Consider the following 16,305-nt stretch of genomic DNA (forward strand, 5'->3'; position numbering starts at 1 on the left):
AGTATTAGTTTAGTGTCATTGAGGAGTTCTAAGCAAATACCCAAGACCCCCTTATGAACAGATCCCGCTCAAGTCACTGCCACTTGTGACAAGGGAACTGATTGGCATGTGTCTTCCAGCTGCTGCAGACCTCAGTGACTGCTCACCCTGACGCCATTGAGAAAACCATAGAGGACATCATGGAACTGAAACAAATTAACCCTGACATAAATCCACAGTAAGAGTGTATTTCTGCTGTTGTAAACACAGAACACATGGCATGTGCTTAGTACTTCTATAGTGCTGAGCTGGCTGGCATGCTCTCCCACTCTCCCTGCCACCATCATCTGCAATGTTTCTGACTTTCAGATGAAGAAAAAAGAAAAAAGGTACCTTTTTCATATTTGTAAATAGCAGCAGCTCTCTACTTCTGTTATGATTTACCCTTTGCTTCTGAGCTGCAGTGAATGTAGGAAATCTGATGGATGCCCTGATATCAGAAGAGGAAATAAAGGGCACCCATTTTATGAACAATCATGCCACACAATGCCTGTTTTACATTAACAGTAAATGTTCATGTTGTAAATGTGCCCAAGCTGATTCTGCTCCATCAAAAATATCCCCTCAGTTTATGACAGGCTGATAATCTTGGAGACGGTTCCTACATGCTTGTCAAGAAGACTGGCATGTGTGGGAGGGAAGGATGGTTTTTATACAAAGACTTCAGAACTTTGTAATTTAGTCCTCTCATCTTGGAAATATTAAAATGCACTTGGCAACGTACATGACTTTTAAAATTAGCTTTATATTTCCCATTGGGTACAGGAGTTTTTCAGTAAAATTTTGGGTTAAGGATGTTGGGTAGAATAAATTCTGCAGGCAGATATATTTAGAGACAGTTTAGGTAGGTAACAATCAAACTGTCTTTTAGATGTTCATAGGCAAGAACTTCACGTTATGGCTGAGAAAGGCTTTTAATTGCCAAAGATGGGGAACTGTAGTTAAAGGGACTTTCCGAGTGTGCTTTGTATAGGTCTGCCTCTTGGAGAGATTCTGGGTACTAGCTAATTGGGGTTCAGCACAAAACCCCATTTCCACATGGTCTCCATAGCATTCTTCTGCAGACACTTCAGCTAATTAGCTATCTTTTCCTTATTCAGTCATTAAGGGTGATTTAATTTATAGCAAATGTCTTTTTGAAACCCCTGATATATATTTTATTTCTTTGGGAAGATAATTAGAAGGCAATTCATTTTAAATTAAGTTGAACCAAAAATTTAAGACTGCAGTTGGGCATGAGGGATATATTAGACCCACAATCATATTTGGATATTGGATTTGATTTAATAGTAAATCTTTTCAGTCTTTTCCATGAAAGTCCTATGTTTCATTCAGGATCATTTAGTTGCCATCTATGCTTTTGATTTCCTTTGGGGAAAAAACTCTTAGAGGCAGTAGATTGCATTTTTACATCTCAATATGGATTTCAGTCCTTTTTTCCTAGACTGACATGACAAAATATAATTTTTTTAAATAGTTTTCTGGAAAAAAAACAGTAAATAGAGAAGACTGGAGGAAATATGTTATAATTTATCAAGCCATTTCTACTGTTAACCATACATTGTGTTTTTTTTTAATTCCAGTGTAGTTAACATACAATGTTATATTAGTTTCAAGTGTACGGTATAGTGACTCAACGCTTCCCTACATCACCCGGTGCCCATCATGACAGGTGCTCCACCCCCTCCCTTCTGGTGATCTCAGAATCTGGTAGTTCAGAGTCTGTTTCTTGGTTTGTTTCTTTTTTTCTGCTTTGTTTTTGTTTTATTTCTTAGATTCATATGAGCGAAATCATATGGTATCTGTCTTTCTCTGACTTATTTCACTTATTTCACTTAGTATGGTACTCTCTAGATCTATCCATGTTCTTGCAAAAAAACAAGATTTTATTCTTTTTTATGACTAATATTCCATTTTGTGTGTTTGTGTGTGTGTGTGTATATATATATATACCTTTTGTGTGTTTGTGTGTGTGTGCGTGTGTGTATATATATATATATATATATACACACACGCACACACATCTCACATGTTATTTATCCATTCACCTATCTCCATTCACCTGTCAATGGACATTTGGACTACTTCCTTAAGTAACCACATTTTGTTTTACATTTTTTTCAAGCGCTGCTAATGCACTTGAGAAATTACTACAGTAAAAATAGGGGGAAATCGAATTGGCTCCTCTTGTTCCCTCCTATATTCTCTTGCTCTTTTCCTCAAAATTAACTCTCTTCTCAGTTCTACATTGATTCTCTGGGTGACCAGTGCCACTCTGCCCTTTTCCTAAATTTAAATCTCTCCTTTGATTTTGTGGTGCTATGGTAACAGATAAATATAAGGGCCATTTAATTGAACATTCAGTTTTATTTAAGTTTAGTATTTGGGTTATCTGACCTTATGCTCAATATGTGGAATAGGTATACAATCCTAAAATGTATAATTCTCTATTGCTCCCAACATTAGACTTAACCTCTAAACATCTCATTTTCTCCTTCAAAAAAAAGATGATTGTAACAAACACCACCACAACAAAAAATGTTCAAATTTAGTGTGAATTGGGAGGAGGATACTGGACAGTTAACTCTGGGTAGAATCCTATGAAATTGCCAATGTTCAACTATCTTTGAGCCACAGAAGTGAATGACTATAAAGAAACTTAACAGTATAAATAAATAATAAATAAATAAATATGAGATATTACCTTTAGATTTTAAAATGCCATCAATGGAGATCCCTGGGTGGCTCAGCAGTATAGTGCCTGCCTTCGGCCCAGGGCATGATCCTGGAGTCCTGGGATCAAGTCCTGCATCAGACTCCCTGCATGGAGCCTGCTTCTCCCTCTGCCTGTGTTTCTGCCTCTGTGTGTGTGTGTGTGTGTGTGTGTGTGAGTGTGTGTGTGTCTCATGAATAAATAAATAAAATCTTTAAAAAATAAAATAAAATGCCATCAAACAAGTACTGGAGAATAATTTACATGACAGTAGTTTATGTGAAAAAAGGATCGTGGTGATTATTTGGTCACTTGTTTTATAGATGTAATGTGACCTATTTTATCTGCTATGTTGTAGAAGAGAAAAGCAACATTGAGGTCACAGAAAGTAGTGATTCTCTGTGTATCACACTTGCCAGACTGTTTTCTGGTGATATGTTTAAGGGGTCTGTTATTCAAACAGTATACATTCAGAGAAGACAGCGAGAGAGTAAAACAAGTGAAACCCTTGTCCCATGAGAGGAAATTGAAGGAACTGAGGATTCCTGGAGATGTGAGGATTCCTGTATATCAGACTAGAAAAAAGAATCACTGTCTTAAGATAAATAGTTTTGGCCAGGGAAAGTTGGAAATGAATTTTCTCAGAGAACAAAATTTGAACCACTTGGTAATAAGGAAAACGAATTTTGTTTCAACATAAGAAAAAGCGTTCAGACAAAGCAGTCAGAAGGGAATGAGAAATTCTGTAAAGTAGTGAGTTCTTTCTCTTGGTATTGCCTCATCTGTCAGGGATGCTCCCGAGCACAGGTGTTTGGGGATTTTTCTGTTATTGTTGTTATTGTTGTTTTGAAATTTTCCTTCCACTATGCTCCTGAGAGCACTCTCTCTCCCCCTTTCTCTCTCTCTCTCTCTCTCTCTCTCTCTCTCACACACACACACACACACACACACACACACACACACAAACACCCCTGAGGTGCTTGTGACAGAGCCACCTAGCAGGGTTAAATCATCCCTCTGAATTCATTATCACCTATATTTTCTACGTCTTATTTAACTCACCTGCGTAAAGAGCTCCCTTGTTTTTTAAGCCATATTGTTGTAACTTTAAGAAAAGGCCAGAACAAGAGGTAAACTTTAGCCAAGTTCTACAACTGTCCATATGGAGCCTCAGTAAGAAACTGTGCTTCCACTCAAATAAGTGATTGGGAGATCAATGCAGGAAATGTTACATTCCTTTATGTTTCTAAATAAACTAAATATGGTTCTGTGTCCACAAAAAGAAAAACTAGACTACAATTAAATACATCTCATGAGTGGGAAATATCAGTGAGGGTGACAGAACATGAGAGACACCTAACTCTGGGAAATGAACAAGGGGTAGTGGAAAGGGAGGTGGGCGGGGGGTTAGGGTGACTGGATGACGGGCACTGAGTGGGGGCTCTTGACAGGATGAGCACTGGGTGATATGCTAGATGTTGGTAAAGTGAACTCCAATAAAAAAATACATCTCATGAGCAATTTCCTCAATATTATATAAATATGGAAAGTCCTATTGTGCACACATCAAGTGAACAAACGCCAAAATATGTTTTGTTTCTCCTCATGTGTGTTTCTTCTGTTTTTGAACACCTTAGGTTGGGAATCTCTCTTCAAGCTTGCCTTTTGCAAATTGTTGGCTACAGAAATCTTATTGCAGATGTGGAAAAACTGCGCAGAGAACCCTATGATTCTGATAACCCCCAACATGAAGAAATGCTTTTGAAGGTTAGACCTTGAAAACATTTCAGTGCTTTCTTAAGTCAGCTAACCTCTGCCAAGCCCCACCAAGTGCTAGACACTGGGTGTGTAGCTGGCTGGGAAAGCCTACTCTTCTTGCTGGTTCAGATGTGAGAGGTAAATTCTTCATTAGAAAATTCATGTGAGAAGTTAAATGTAAAGCCTTTTTAAAAAATAAATAAATAATAAAAAAATCTGAGACAGCATCAGAGGTGTTTTCCTTAAGCACTCATTGTCTGGCTCAGGTTTAGGCTGTTTAACTGTATTGAAAGCCAGTAGGAGAAAAAGCATTTGTCAAAGGGTGACATGGGATTTCCATTTATGACTTTTAATAGACATAAAAGAAGATGAAGTTGGTTTCTGCTTCAGCAAAAGCCCTCTTGGGAAATTACCTAAGATCTTATTGCTGATTATTTATTCATGTAACTTGAAGAGTATCAGAAGAGGAGGTTAAGGTTTATATCTGGTTTACTAAAACCGTTAGAAGAACAATGTGCACTTGTATATACTTCTTCTGGCTGTCAAAGCAAACCCTCAAGGATCTTATATGATCTGATGTGCATTATTAAACACCAATAACTTGACCTCAAAACACTGAATTTGGAGTTTAAGAAATTAAGACTCACCTTTAGAACTATTCATTTGAAATATCTTCTAAATTCGCTTCTGAAAATAGGTGCTTTTTAGGATGGAGTACTTCTTTGTCCTTCGCTAGAATACAAAAGACGCTAACAAAATTGGAAAGAAACATTTAACTGCCTTATTTTATTGAAAAATGTCAATATGAGCTGTAATTTTAAAAACATATTCTGTGTTTTTGTGTGGAGTACGCACTTTTGTGTATGTAAATACACAGATGACTTGTCTGCTAATTAGTGCCATATCTGATGTGAATCCTTAAAGATGAAAGAAGACTCACTCATTCTTAGCAGTTTTTCTTTTCTTTCTGCTCTGCTTAAATTTAGCTAACCTACTGGCTGAGCTTCATTTCCTGTTATTGCCTTTTTTATCCTATTTTCTGATAGAAGTAGTCGAGCTCAATTAAAATTACCTCAAGGTGAGAAATAAGAGGTAAATGAAAGAGAAAAGAGGTGTAAAAATGAACAGAGTGGCCACAGGCAGCTGAAGAATTCATTAGAATGGCCAATGCCTTCAGAATCAGTGACATCTAGGTGTCTGCTGTGCACCATCCTAGCTGATCTGTTGTATGGATGTTGTACATAGTGGGTTTTCAACAAATAGGGATGAATGCATGAATTACTGTAGTTCATTAGATACTAAAAGTCAAGGAGTTTTATGATATACCTTTTATCTGTGATTTGAGTTTGTGTTATTTTTTACTGGTATAGCTATAAGAAATAAGCAAGGTGATGGTTGGTATCTTTACAACTGAACAAACTATAAGCATTACAGTCCAGATTCTGATCCATACAGCTAGTAAGTCATAAAGCCAGGGCAGGGCAGTCCACTGCTGCTTTAGGCACCTTGAGGAAAGGCATCTTTTCTACCCTCAAGTGGCTTGCAATCTAATTGGGGAGATACTATGCAATGACAAAAAAAATCACTAAATCTTATCCATAGAGATCCCTCAAAATGGCTCTTGAATGTTTCCCATACCCACTACCTCATTTAGCATTATCTCTAGCTTGGGGCGTTATAATAGCCTTTTAATTCTGCCACTATTAGCCTCCTCCCTTCTATCTTCTAAAATACTGCCAGAGGGATTATCCAGTCACGTTATTCCCCAGGTTTAAAACTTCAGCTGCCGGGGCAGCCCCCGTGGCGCAGCGGTTTGGCGCCGCCTGCAGCCTGGGGTGTGATCCTGGAGTCCCACATCGGGCTCCCTGCGTGGAGCCTGCTTCTCCCTCTGTCCGTGTCTCTGCCCCTCTCTCTGTGTGTCTATGAATAAATAAATAAAATCTTAAAAAAAATAAAATAAAATAAAACTTCAGCTGCCCTGTGTCTGACAGAAGAAAGCTCATGCACCTTAACTTGGCATTCTGGGCTCTTTCCAATCTATTTCCCCAAGCTGTACCTCCTGTAGCCTCTATGCTCTGTCATTCACCTTGACCCAGAACAGTCCAGGCCATGCCATATGCCCAGGCATTTGCTCATGCAATTCCCTCTATTACCTGGTATCCTCATAGCCAGAGCCAGCTCTTTCTAAAATCCTTATTTATTCAATATTGAAATCTTCACCAATCTCCCAGGAACACTTAAGAGTGGGACCTTCATTCTCTTCATTAGTTTATTCAAATTCCAAGTATGATAATAAAATTAGTAATAATAAAACATTCAGTGAATATTTAGCACACATTAATCATTACAGTAAATGTTTTACAACAGTATTTCACTTAATGGTCACAATAACCTTGTGGTGAAAGATTAGCACTATCCCCATTTTCAAGTGAGGAAAATGAGGCCAGGCAGTTAGATGCTGCTCCAGCTCACCTTGTTAGAAAGAGCTCCATGCTTCTGCACTACACTACCTCCCAAGGGAGAAACCGTGCCTTTTTTCCCACTTGTATTTCAAGAGGCTGGTCCATGGTTTGTGTTTAACTGCCTGACCTGAGGCTGCTTCATCTTTAAAATGGTAATAAGACTCTTGTTACCTACTTCATGAACTGTTTAGAGCAGGAGTCAGCAAACTAAAGCCTGTGGGCCAAATCTGGCCTGCCACCCATTTTTGTAAAGTTTTGTTGGAACATGTCCATTCATTGATGTATGTACTATTTGGCTGCTTTTGTACTACAATGGCAAAATTAAGTAATTGCAGCAGTGACCATATGGCCACCAAACCCTAAAATATTTACTATCTGGTCCTTTACAGACAAAGTTTGCCAACTCTTGATTTAGAGGCTTAGATAATACATTGCCATATTGTTTAAGTGCTCTGATTTATAAATGTGGGAGGCCATTATCAGTGTTCATAGTCTTAAAGTATTAAAAAAATCAAGATTTTATGATCATTTGATTTAAATATAGGGTGAGATGAAACTAAATAGCATTGCCTTATGTTCATAGAGTACTTACTGTCCATGTGAGTTATTCAAATGAACATTTCTATTAAACATTTGCTGACCACATTAATAATAAAGTGAAAATTTTAGGTAGAGTCAGGTACTCAATAGAAAAAAAAATAGGGGCACGTGGGTGGCTCAGTCAGTGAGCATCCAACTCTTGATTTTGGCTCGTCATGATCTCAGACTCATGGGATTGAGCCCCACATCAGACTCCGCATTGAGTGTGGAGCCTGCGTAAGATTCTCTCTCTCAACAACCGCAAAAACAACAAAAAAGCTTCTCTCTCTCCTTCTGCCCCACTCTCCCCTATCTAAAAACAAAACAAAACTCAAAATTAAAAGATCCTTTCCTGATGGGAAGAGATAACCCCATGATCGGTGGTCTTGGTGAAAGGCTGCTTCTCCTTGAATGAATGGATAGACAAAGGACCTTGCCCTTGCTCTTCTGAAACAGACATGAGACAAGGAAAGTGTTGAAATAAGCTTGTGATAAAGGCTCAGTGTAAAGAGAAAGAGTGAAACAGAGTGTAGGCCATGATGGATGACAGTCCATCAGGGTACAGCTTCCACATCTGTAGCTTGTCATCTGCCATGGGAATCACCCTTTCTATTACTGGTCTCCTGCCAGTGGCAGTAGCTTTGTAATAACTCCACTCCCAGCAGCACGGTTTAGATGGCTGAACTCCAAAGAGGCCTGCCCCCTTGGTTCAGATTTCTGGTCATCTCCCTACATGCAAGAAATGACCTCACCCTTCAGGGCCACCCTGCCTCCTCTCCTTACTTTTTCAGGAAAGAGCTTATTTATCAGAAGAGAATCCAGTAACTCATTCTTACAGGAAATATATACATGGTAGCACTTCATATAAATACTTTAGCATAATCAACTTTCATTATCTGAGAAAGTGACCCTTATTAAAGCAGATAGGATTAAGAATTTAATTAAGAACACTTTTTAGGGATCCCTGGGTAGCTCAGCGGTTTAGCGCCTGCCTTTGGCCCAGGGCACGATCCTGGAGTCCCGGGATCGAGTCCCACATCAGACTCCCTGTGTGGAGCCTGCTTTTCCCTCTGCCTGTGTCTCTGCTTCTCTCTCTCTCTCTCTCTCTCTCTCTGTGTGTGTCTCATGAATAAATAAATAAATAAAATGTTTAGAGAAAAATAAATAAATAAGAACACTTTTTAGCCATTGGTCTGGTCTGTCATGATGCATGAAATTATTAAAACGGAATTTCTTTTTTAAGCATTATTCAAACTATTTACTCCCCTAAAGTATTTTTTTTTTAAGATTTTATTTATTTATTCATGATAGTCACAGAGAGAGAGAGGCAGAGACACAGGCAGAGGGAGAAGCAGGCTCCATGCAGGGAGCCCGACGTGGGATTCGATCCAGAGTCTCCAGGATCGCGCCCTGGGCCAAAGGCAGGTGCCAAACCACTGCGCCACCCAGGGATCCCCTAAAAGAGGCTCTTCTCTCATTCTTTAGCGCTCCTTTCCTGAACTCAAATATTTTCCAACCTGATGAACACAGAACACTGATAAATTCTCATATGGATAATATAAAAAGGGATTTCTTAGACTCATGTTTGCTATTTTGCTTTCAAGCATGATAGATTCACTTTGTTCACTCTGAAATTTTCTCTCACCCTTTAGCAGTTGTACCACTAACATATTGTATCCTTTGAATTATATCTCTTTTTCGTTAGTGTTTCCTGTCACTATTATGTTCTACACTGTTTCAAATGGGACAATACATTGTAAAGCAAGCCTTTTGTGTATTACTGTTCTCTGTAAGATTTAAAGTCCGTATTACATAGAATAAACAATTTAGAAGTTGAAGTATGTCTGAAACAGTAATAAGAAAATTTTATATTTGTATTTGTCCCTGTCTATAATAAAGACACAATATAAAATATTAATAGTCTAAAAAGTAAATTTGCTTATATGTCCATCTCTTTATTAGAAAGATTAGTTTGAGCATTATATATTTATGCAGCTGTGGGTTTCACTTTCTCAAGTAATAGTATTGCTGAATCTATCTTCAATAGAAAACTTAGAAAAATAGAACCAGTTCCTTAAGCAGTGAAGATCATAGTATCTATGATACCCCACCAGGGCTGCCCAGTATTTAAGTTTATATTTGTCAATTAACATATACTAATATTAAAATTCTTCTAGGTAACTCTTAAAAATGATACTATAAAAGAGGATACTATATTTTGAGGTTTATTTATTCATGAACATCAGTGATCTTCCTTCTTCCGGTTATAGGATGCTTGTTTGCTCTCACTTCTGCTAGAGGTCAGAAAGGAAACTCAAGTCCACTTTTCTTTTTGTTAATAATGGGGTAAACTGGGTGGCGCAGTGGTTTGGCGCCTGCCTTTGGCCCAGGGCGTGATCCTGGAGACCCGGGATCGAATCCCACATCGGGCTCCCGGTGCATGGAGCCTGCTTCTCCCTCTGCCTCTCTCTCTCTCTCTCTCTCTCTCTGTGTGACTATCATAAATAAAAATTTAAAAAAAAATAATACTGGGGTAAAAATAATACATGGCCTAAAATATTTCCCTGTTCGCCATTTATCTTCATTCTCTTAAATATTTTTGAGGAATGGGATCCCTGGGTGGTGCAGCGGTTTGGCGCCTGCCTTTGGCCCAGGTCACGATCCTGGAGACCCGGGATCGAATCCCATGTCGGGCTTCCAGTGCATGGAGCCTGCTTCTCCCTCTGCCTATGTCTCTGCCTCTCTCTCTCTCTCTCTCTGTGTGTGTGTGACTATCATAAAATAAAAATAAATAAATAAATAAATTTTTGAGGACCTTTTCTGGGAGATTATACAGTTATATTTTTTATTAGAAATTAAAACAGAAAAGTGTAAAGCACTAAAATATACAAATACACATTCCATAGCCTCCAGAGTAATGACATCATCAAAGGTCATGCAGCCTCTGGAAAGTTCTACTATATACTCATGAGAAGATGAGAAAGAAAAGGCAAATAACCTCTTAAGTTTTATTATTATTATTTTTTTTAAGTTTTATTACGAAATAGTTTTTACCTCCCAAATCCTCTGAAAAGGTCTCTGAGTCCCTCCAAGGAGTCTTCAGACCATACAGTGAGAACTGCTGTCATAAATTATTGAAATATGATCAAATCTATATTCAGCTTTATAAAGCTCCTCCTAGTAATGTAGTTTACAAAATCTGCCATAGGAAAAAGTGTTTGTGTTTACATCAACAGGCTAACCTTCTATCTTGTCTTCCAGTTATGGAAATTCTTGAAGCCCAATACTCCATTGGAATCTCGAATTTCTAAGCAATGGTGTGAAATTGGTTTCCAAGGTGATGATCCTAAAACTGATTTTCGAGGAATGGGACTTCTGGGCCTATACAATTTGCAGTAAGTAAGACGCAGAAGGGTTAAGTATTAAAAAGTGATGTCCTGGTCATGTGGAAGTGACAAAGTTGAGTTTTACTAGTTCCAAAAGCCACTTCGTAGAAAACTCCAAGAAAACACTGAGGTCCTCTGAGAGATAACTCCGGTTCCTAAAATTTAAAAAGGTACTACCTCTTCCTTTTCTTTGGCAAACTTCATTGCGTTTGGAGGTATTTGGAAAGGCCTCAGTAGGTTCAGGTGACATCAGAGGGTGGCCTGCAGTGTCCCCTTCTCAGTCCTGCTGAGAGGGAAGGGAGGCATCACAGCCTGATGGTGCCATCATAAAGTCCCTCAGCCCTTTATCTGATCACTTCATCCTTCAATAATCTTCACTGGACAAGTTAATTCATTGTACAAAAAGTGACTTTCCAATTCTGTGATTCCTCTCACAATTGTTGGCTGGAATTCTGTAAAGACTTGATTTCATTCATCAATTATGGTTATTTAGTTTCTCTAAAATACAGACAGGACAGATGCTCAAATTTTCTATTTAGTTGCCAAATCTCAAGACTGAGGAGTTGGTGCCATAGGTTCCTTGTTAGTGATCAAAAAAAATTTTTTAAGTTTTTTAACACAATTTTTAATTCCTAGTTTTATATGTTTGTTGTGATTCAAATAACTGCTCATTCTTTTATTTTCATGTTTAAATTAAGTCATATGGAGTCACTATTTTTTAAGCCAAAGGTAGTCCTTTTCAGTTGCTTCTTTGTGCTTTGACACCATCCTGTTAGGATAGTGATGTGTTTTTAAAGGAAACTAAGCCTTACTCATTTTTTTTTTGTATATTTTTTATTGGAGTTCAATTTGCCAACATATAGCATAACACCCAGTGCTCATCCTGTCAAGTGCCCCGCTCAGTGTCCATCACGCAGTCACCCCACCCCTCACCCACCTCCCCCTCCACTACCCCTTGTTCATTTCCCAGAGTTAGGAGTTTCTCATAGTTTGTCCCCTTCTCTGATATTTCCTACTCATTTTCTTTCCTTTCCCCTATATTCCCTTTCACTATTTTTTCTATTCCCCGAATGAATGAGACCATATTATGTTTGTCCTTCTCTGATTGACTTACTTTACTCAGCATAATACCCTCCAGTTCTATCCACATTGAAGCAAATGGTTGGGTATTTGTCATTTCCAATGGCTGAGTAATATTCCATTGTATAAGTAGACCACAATGTCTTTATCCATTCATCTTTCGATGGATACTGAGGCTCCTTCTACTGTTTGGCTATTGTGGACATTGCTGCTATAAACATCGGGGATGCAGGTGTCCTGCGGTTTCACTGCATCCGTATCTTTGGGGGTAAATACCCAGCAATACAATTGCTGGGTCATAGCGTAGTTCTACATTTAACTCTTTGAGGAAATTCCACGCAGTTTTCCAGAGTGGCTGTACCAGTTCACATTCCCACCAACAGTGCAAGAGGGTTCCCCTTTCTCCACATCCTCTCCAACATTTATTGTTTCCCATCTTGTTAATTTTCACCGTTCTCAGTGGTGTGAGCTGGTATCTCATTGTGGTTTTGATTTGTATTTCCCTGATGGCAAGCGATGTGGAGCATTTTCTCATGTGCTTGTTGGCCATGTGTATGTCTTCTTTGGTGAAATTTCTGTTCATGTCTTTTGCACATTTCATGATGAGATTGTTTCTTTGCTGTTGAGTTTAGTAAGTTCTTTATAGATCTTGGATACTAGCCCTTTATCATAGGTCATTTGCAAATATCTTCTCCCATCCTGTACGTTGTCTTTTAGTTTTGTTGACTGCTTCTTTTGTGTGCAGAAGCTTTTTATCTTGATTAAGTCCCAATAGTTCATTTTTGCTTTTGTTTCCCTTGCCTTCATAGATGTATCTGGCAAGAAGTTGCTGTAGCCAAGTTCAAAAAGGGTGTTGCCTGTGTTCTCCTCTAGGATTTTGATGGATTCTTGTCTCACATTTAGATCTTTGATCCATTTTGAGTTTATCTTTGTGTATGGTATGACAGAATGGTCTAGTTTCATTCTTCTGCATGTGGATGTCCAATTTTCCCAGCACCATTTATTGAAGAGACTGTCCTTTTCCAGTGATTAGTCTTTCAGGCATTGTCCAATATTGGTTGACCATAGAGTTGAGGGCCCATTTCTGGGATCTCTATTCTGTTCCATTGATCTATGTGTCTGTTTTTGTGCCAGTACCACACTGTCTTGATGAGCACAGCTTTGTAGTACAACTTGAAATCCGGCATTGTGATGCCCCCAGCTCTGGTTTTCTTTTTCAATATTCCCCTGGCTATTCGGGATCTTTTCTGATTCCACACAAATCTTAAGATGATTTGTTCCAACTCTCTGAAGAAAGTCCATGGTATTTTGATAGGGATTGCATTAAATGTGTAAGTTGCCCTGGGTAGCATAGACATTTTAACAATATTAATTCTTCCAATCCATGAGCATGGAATATTTTTCCATCTCTCTGTGTCTTCCTCAATTTCTTTCAGAATTGTTCTGTAGTTTTTAGGGTATAGATCCTTTACCTCTTTGGTTGAGTTTATTCCTAGGTATCTTATGCTTTTGGTGCAATTATAAATGGGATTGATTCCTTAATTTCTCCTTCTTCTTTCTTCTTCTTCTTCTTAGTGTAGAGAAATGCCACTGATTTCTGGGCATTGATTTTATATCCGGCCACACTGCCAAATTGCCGTATGAGTTCCAGCAATCTTGGGGTCGAGTCTTTTGGGTTTTCTATGTACAGTATCATGTCATCTGCAAGAGGGAGAGTTTGACTTCTTCTTTGCCAATTTGAATGCCTTTTATTTCTTTTTGTTGTCTGATGCTGAGGCGAGGACTTCCAGTACTGTGTTGAATAGCAGTGGTGAGAGTGGACATCCCTGTCGTGTTCCTGATCTTAGGGGAAAGGCTCCCAGTGTTTCCCCACTGAGAATGATATTTGCTATGGGCTTTTCGTCGATGGCTTTTAAGATGCTGAGGAATGTTCCCTCTATCCCTACATTTTGAAGAGTTTTGATCAGGAATGGATGCTGTCTTCTGTCAAAAGCTTTCTCTGCATCTGTTGAGAGGATCATATGGTTCTTGTTTTTTCTCTTGTTGATATGATCTATCAGGTTGATTGTTTTATGAGTGTTAAACCAGCCTTGCATCCGGGGGATAAATCCCACTTGGTCATAGTGAATAATCTTCTTAATGTACTGTTGGATCCTATTGGCTAGTATCTTGTTGAGAATTTTTACATCTATGTTCATCAGGGATATTGGTCTATATTTCTCCTTTTTGGTGGGGTCTTTGTCTGGTTTTGGAATTAAGGTGATGTTGGCCTCATAGAAGGAGTTTGGAAGTATTCCATCCCTTTCTATTTTTTGGAACAGCTTTAGTAGAATAGGTATTGTTTCTTCTTTAAACGTTTGATAGAATTCCCCTGGGAAGCCATCTGGCCCTGGACTTTTGTACATCGCAATACAAGCATCACTCAAAAAACTGGAAAAACCTCAACAAACCTCAAAAACAAGCTAACCTCACACCTAAAGGAACTGGAGAAAGAACAGCAAATAAAACCTACACCAAGCAGAAGAAGAGAGTTTTATTAACTCTCTTCTTGAGATTCAAGCAGAACTCAATGAAATAGAGACCAGAACTGTAGAAGAGATCAACAAAACCAGGAGTTGATTCTTTGAAAGAATTAATAAGATAGATAAACCATTAGCCAGCCTTATTAAAAAGAAAAAAGACTCAAATTAATAAAATCACAAATGAAAAAGTAGAGATCACAACCAATACCAAGGAAATACAAATGATTTAAAAAACATATCATTAGCACTTATACACCACTAAAGTATGCAATGTAGAAGAAATGGACACATTTCTGGAAAACCACAAACTACCAAAACTGAAACAGGAAGAAATAGAAAACCTGAACAGGCCAGTAACCAGGGAGGAAATTGAAGCAGTCATCAAAAGCCTCCCAAGACACTTCCCTCTTAGCACTACTTTTGCTGTATCCCAAAGATTTTGAACACTTGTATCTTCATTTTCACTAGTTGCCAGGAATCTTTTTAATTCTTCTCTAATTTCCTGGTTAACCCTTTCATCTTTTAGCAGGATGCTCTTTAACCTCCAGGTGTTTGAGTTTCTTCCAAATTTCTTCTTGTGTTTGAGTTCAAGTTTCAAAGCAATTATGGTCTGAAAATATGCAGGGGACAATCCCAATCTTTTGGTATTAGTTGAGACCTGATTTGTGACCCAGCATGTGGTCTATTCTGGAGAAAGTTCCATGTGTACTTGAGAAGAATGTGTATTCAGTTGCATTCGGATGCAAAGTTCTGTAAATATCTGTGAATTCCATCTGGTCCAGTGTACTATTTAAAGCTCTTGTTTCTTTGGAGATGTTGTGCTTAGAAAATCTGTCATTTGCAGAAAGTGCTGTGTTGAAGCCTCCTATTAGTGTATTTAAGTATGTCTTTACTTTGGTTATTAATTGATATACTTGGTAGCTCCCACATTAGGGGCATAAATATTCATGATTGTTAGGTCCTCTCATTGGATAGATCCTTTAGGTATGATATAGTGTCCCTCTTCATCTCTTCTACAGTCTTTGGGATAAACTTTAATTTATCTAATATGAGGATTGCTACCCCAGCTTTCTTTTGAGGACCATTTGAATGGTAAATGGTTCTCTGACCTTTTATTTTCAGGCTGGCGGTGTCCTTAGACCTAAAATGACTCTCTTGTAGACAGGAAATAGATGGGTCTTGCTTTTTTATCCAGTCCAAAACTCTGCATCTTTTGATGGGATCATTTACCCCATTCACGTTCAGAATTACTATAGAAAGATATGAATTTAGTGTCATCGTAATACCTATTCAGTCCCTGTTTTTGTGGACTATTTCTTTGGCTTCCTCTTTCTTTTAGAGGGGCCCCCTTAATATTTCTTGCAGAGCTGATTTGGTGGTCACATATTCTTTCAGTTTCTGCCTATCTTGGAAGCTCTTTATCTCTCCTTCTATTCTAAATGAGAGCCTTGCTGGATAAAGTATTCTTGGCTGCATGTTTTTCTCATTTAGGACCCTGAATATATCCTGCCAGCCCTTTCTGGCCTGCCAGGTCTCTGTGGAGAGGTCTTCTGTTAATCTCCCCATATAAGTTAGGCATCTCTTGTCTGCTTTAAGGATTTTCTCTTTATCTTTGGAATTTTCAAGTTTTACTCTTAAATGTTGAGGTGTTGAATGGTTTTTATTTATTGGGGAGTGGGGAACCTCTCTATCTCCTGGATCTGAATGCCTGTTTCTTTCCCCAAATTAAGGAAGTTCTCAGCTATGATTTGTTCAAATACACTTTC

The 16,305-nt window shown here is 38.4% G+C and overlaps 1 protein-coding gene across 7 annotated transcripts in view; it reads left to right on the forward strand.

The window, feature by feature from the left end:
• ELMOD1 (ELMO domain containing 1) overlaps positions 1-16,305 on the forward strand; it is a 68,297-nt gene that overhangs the window by 33,975 nt on the left and 18,017 nt on the right. For all 7 annotated transcript variants that reach the window (XM_077893318.1, XM_077893319.1, XM_077893320.1 and 4 more), the window contains 3 exons: positions 120-217; positions 4,390-4,519; positions 10,813-10,946. In XM_077893318.1, the coding sequence (XP_077749444.1) occupies positions 120-217; positions 4,390-4,519; positions 10,813-10,946 (362 nt within the window). The remainder of the gene's footprint in view (positions 1-119; positions 218-4,389; positions 4,520-10,812; positions 10,947-16,305) is intronic.

Source organism: Canis aureus, chromosome 3, assembly GCF_053574225.1.
Source record: "Canis aureus isolate CA01 chromosome 3, VMU_Caureus_v.1.0, whole genome shotgun sequence".
Taxonomy (NCBI): Eukaryota; Metazoa; Chordata; class Mammalia; order Carnivora; family Canidae; genus Canis; species Canis aureus.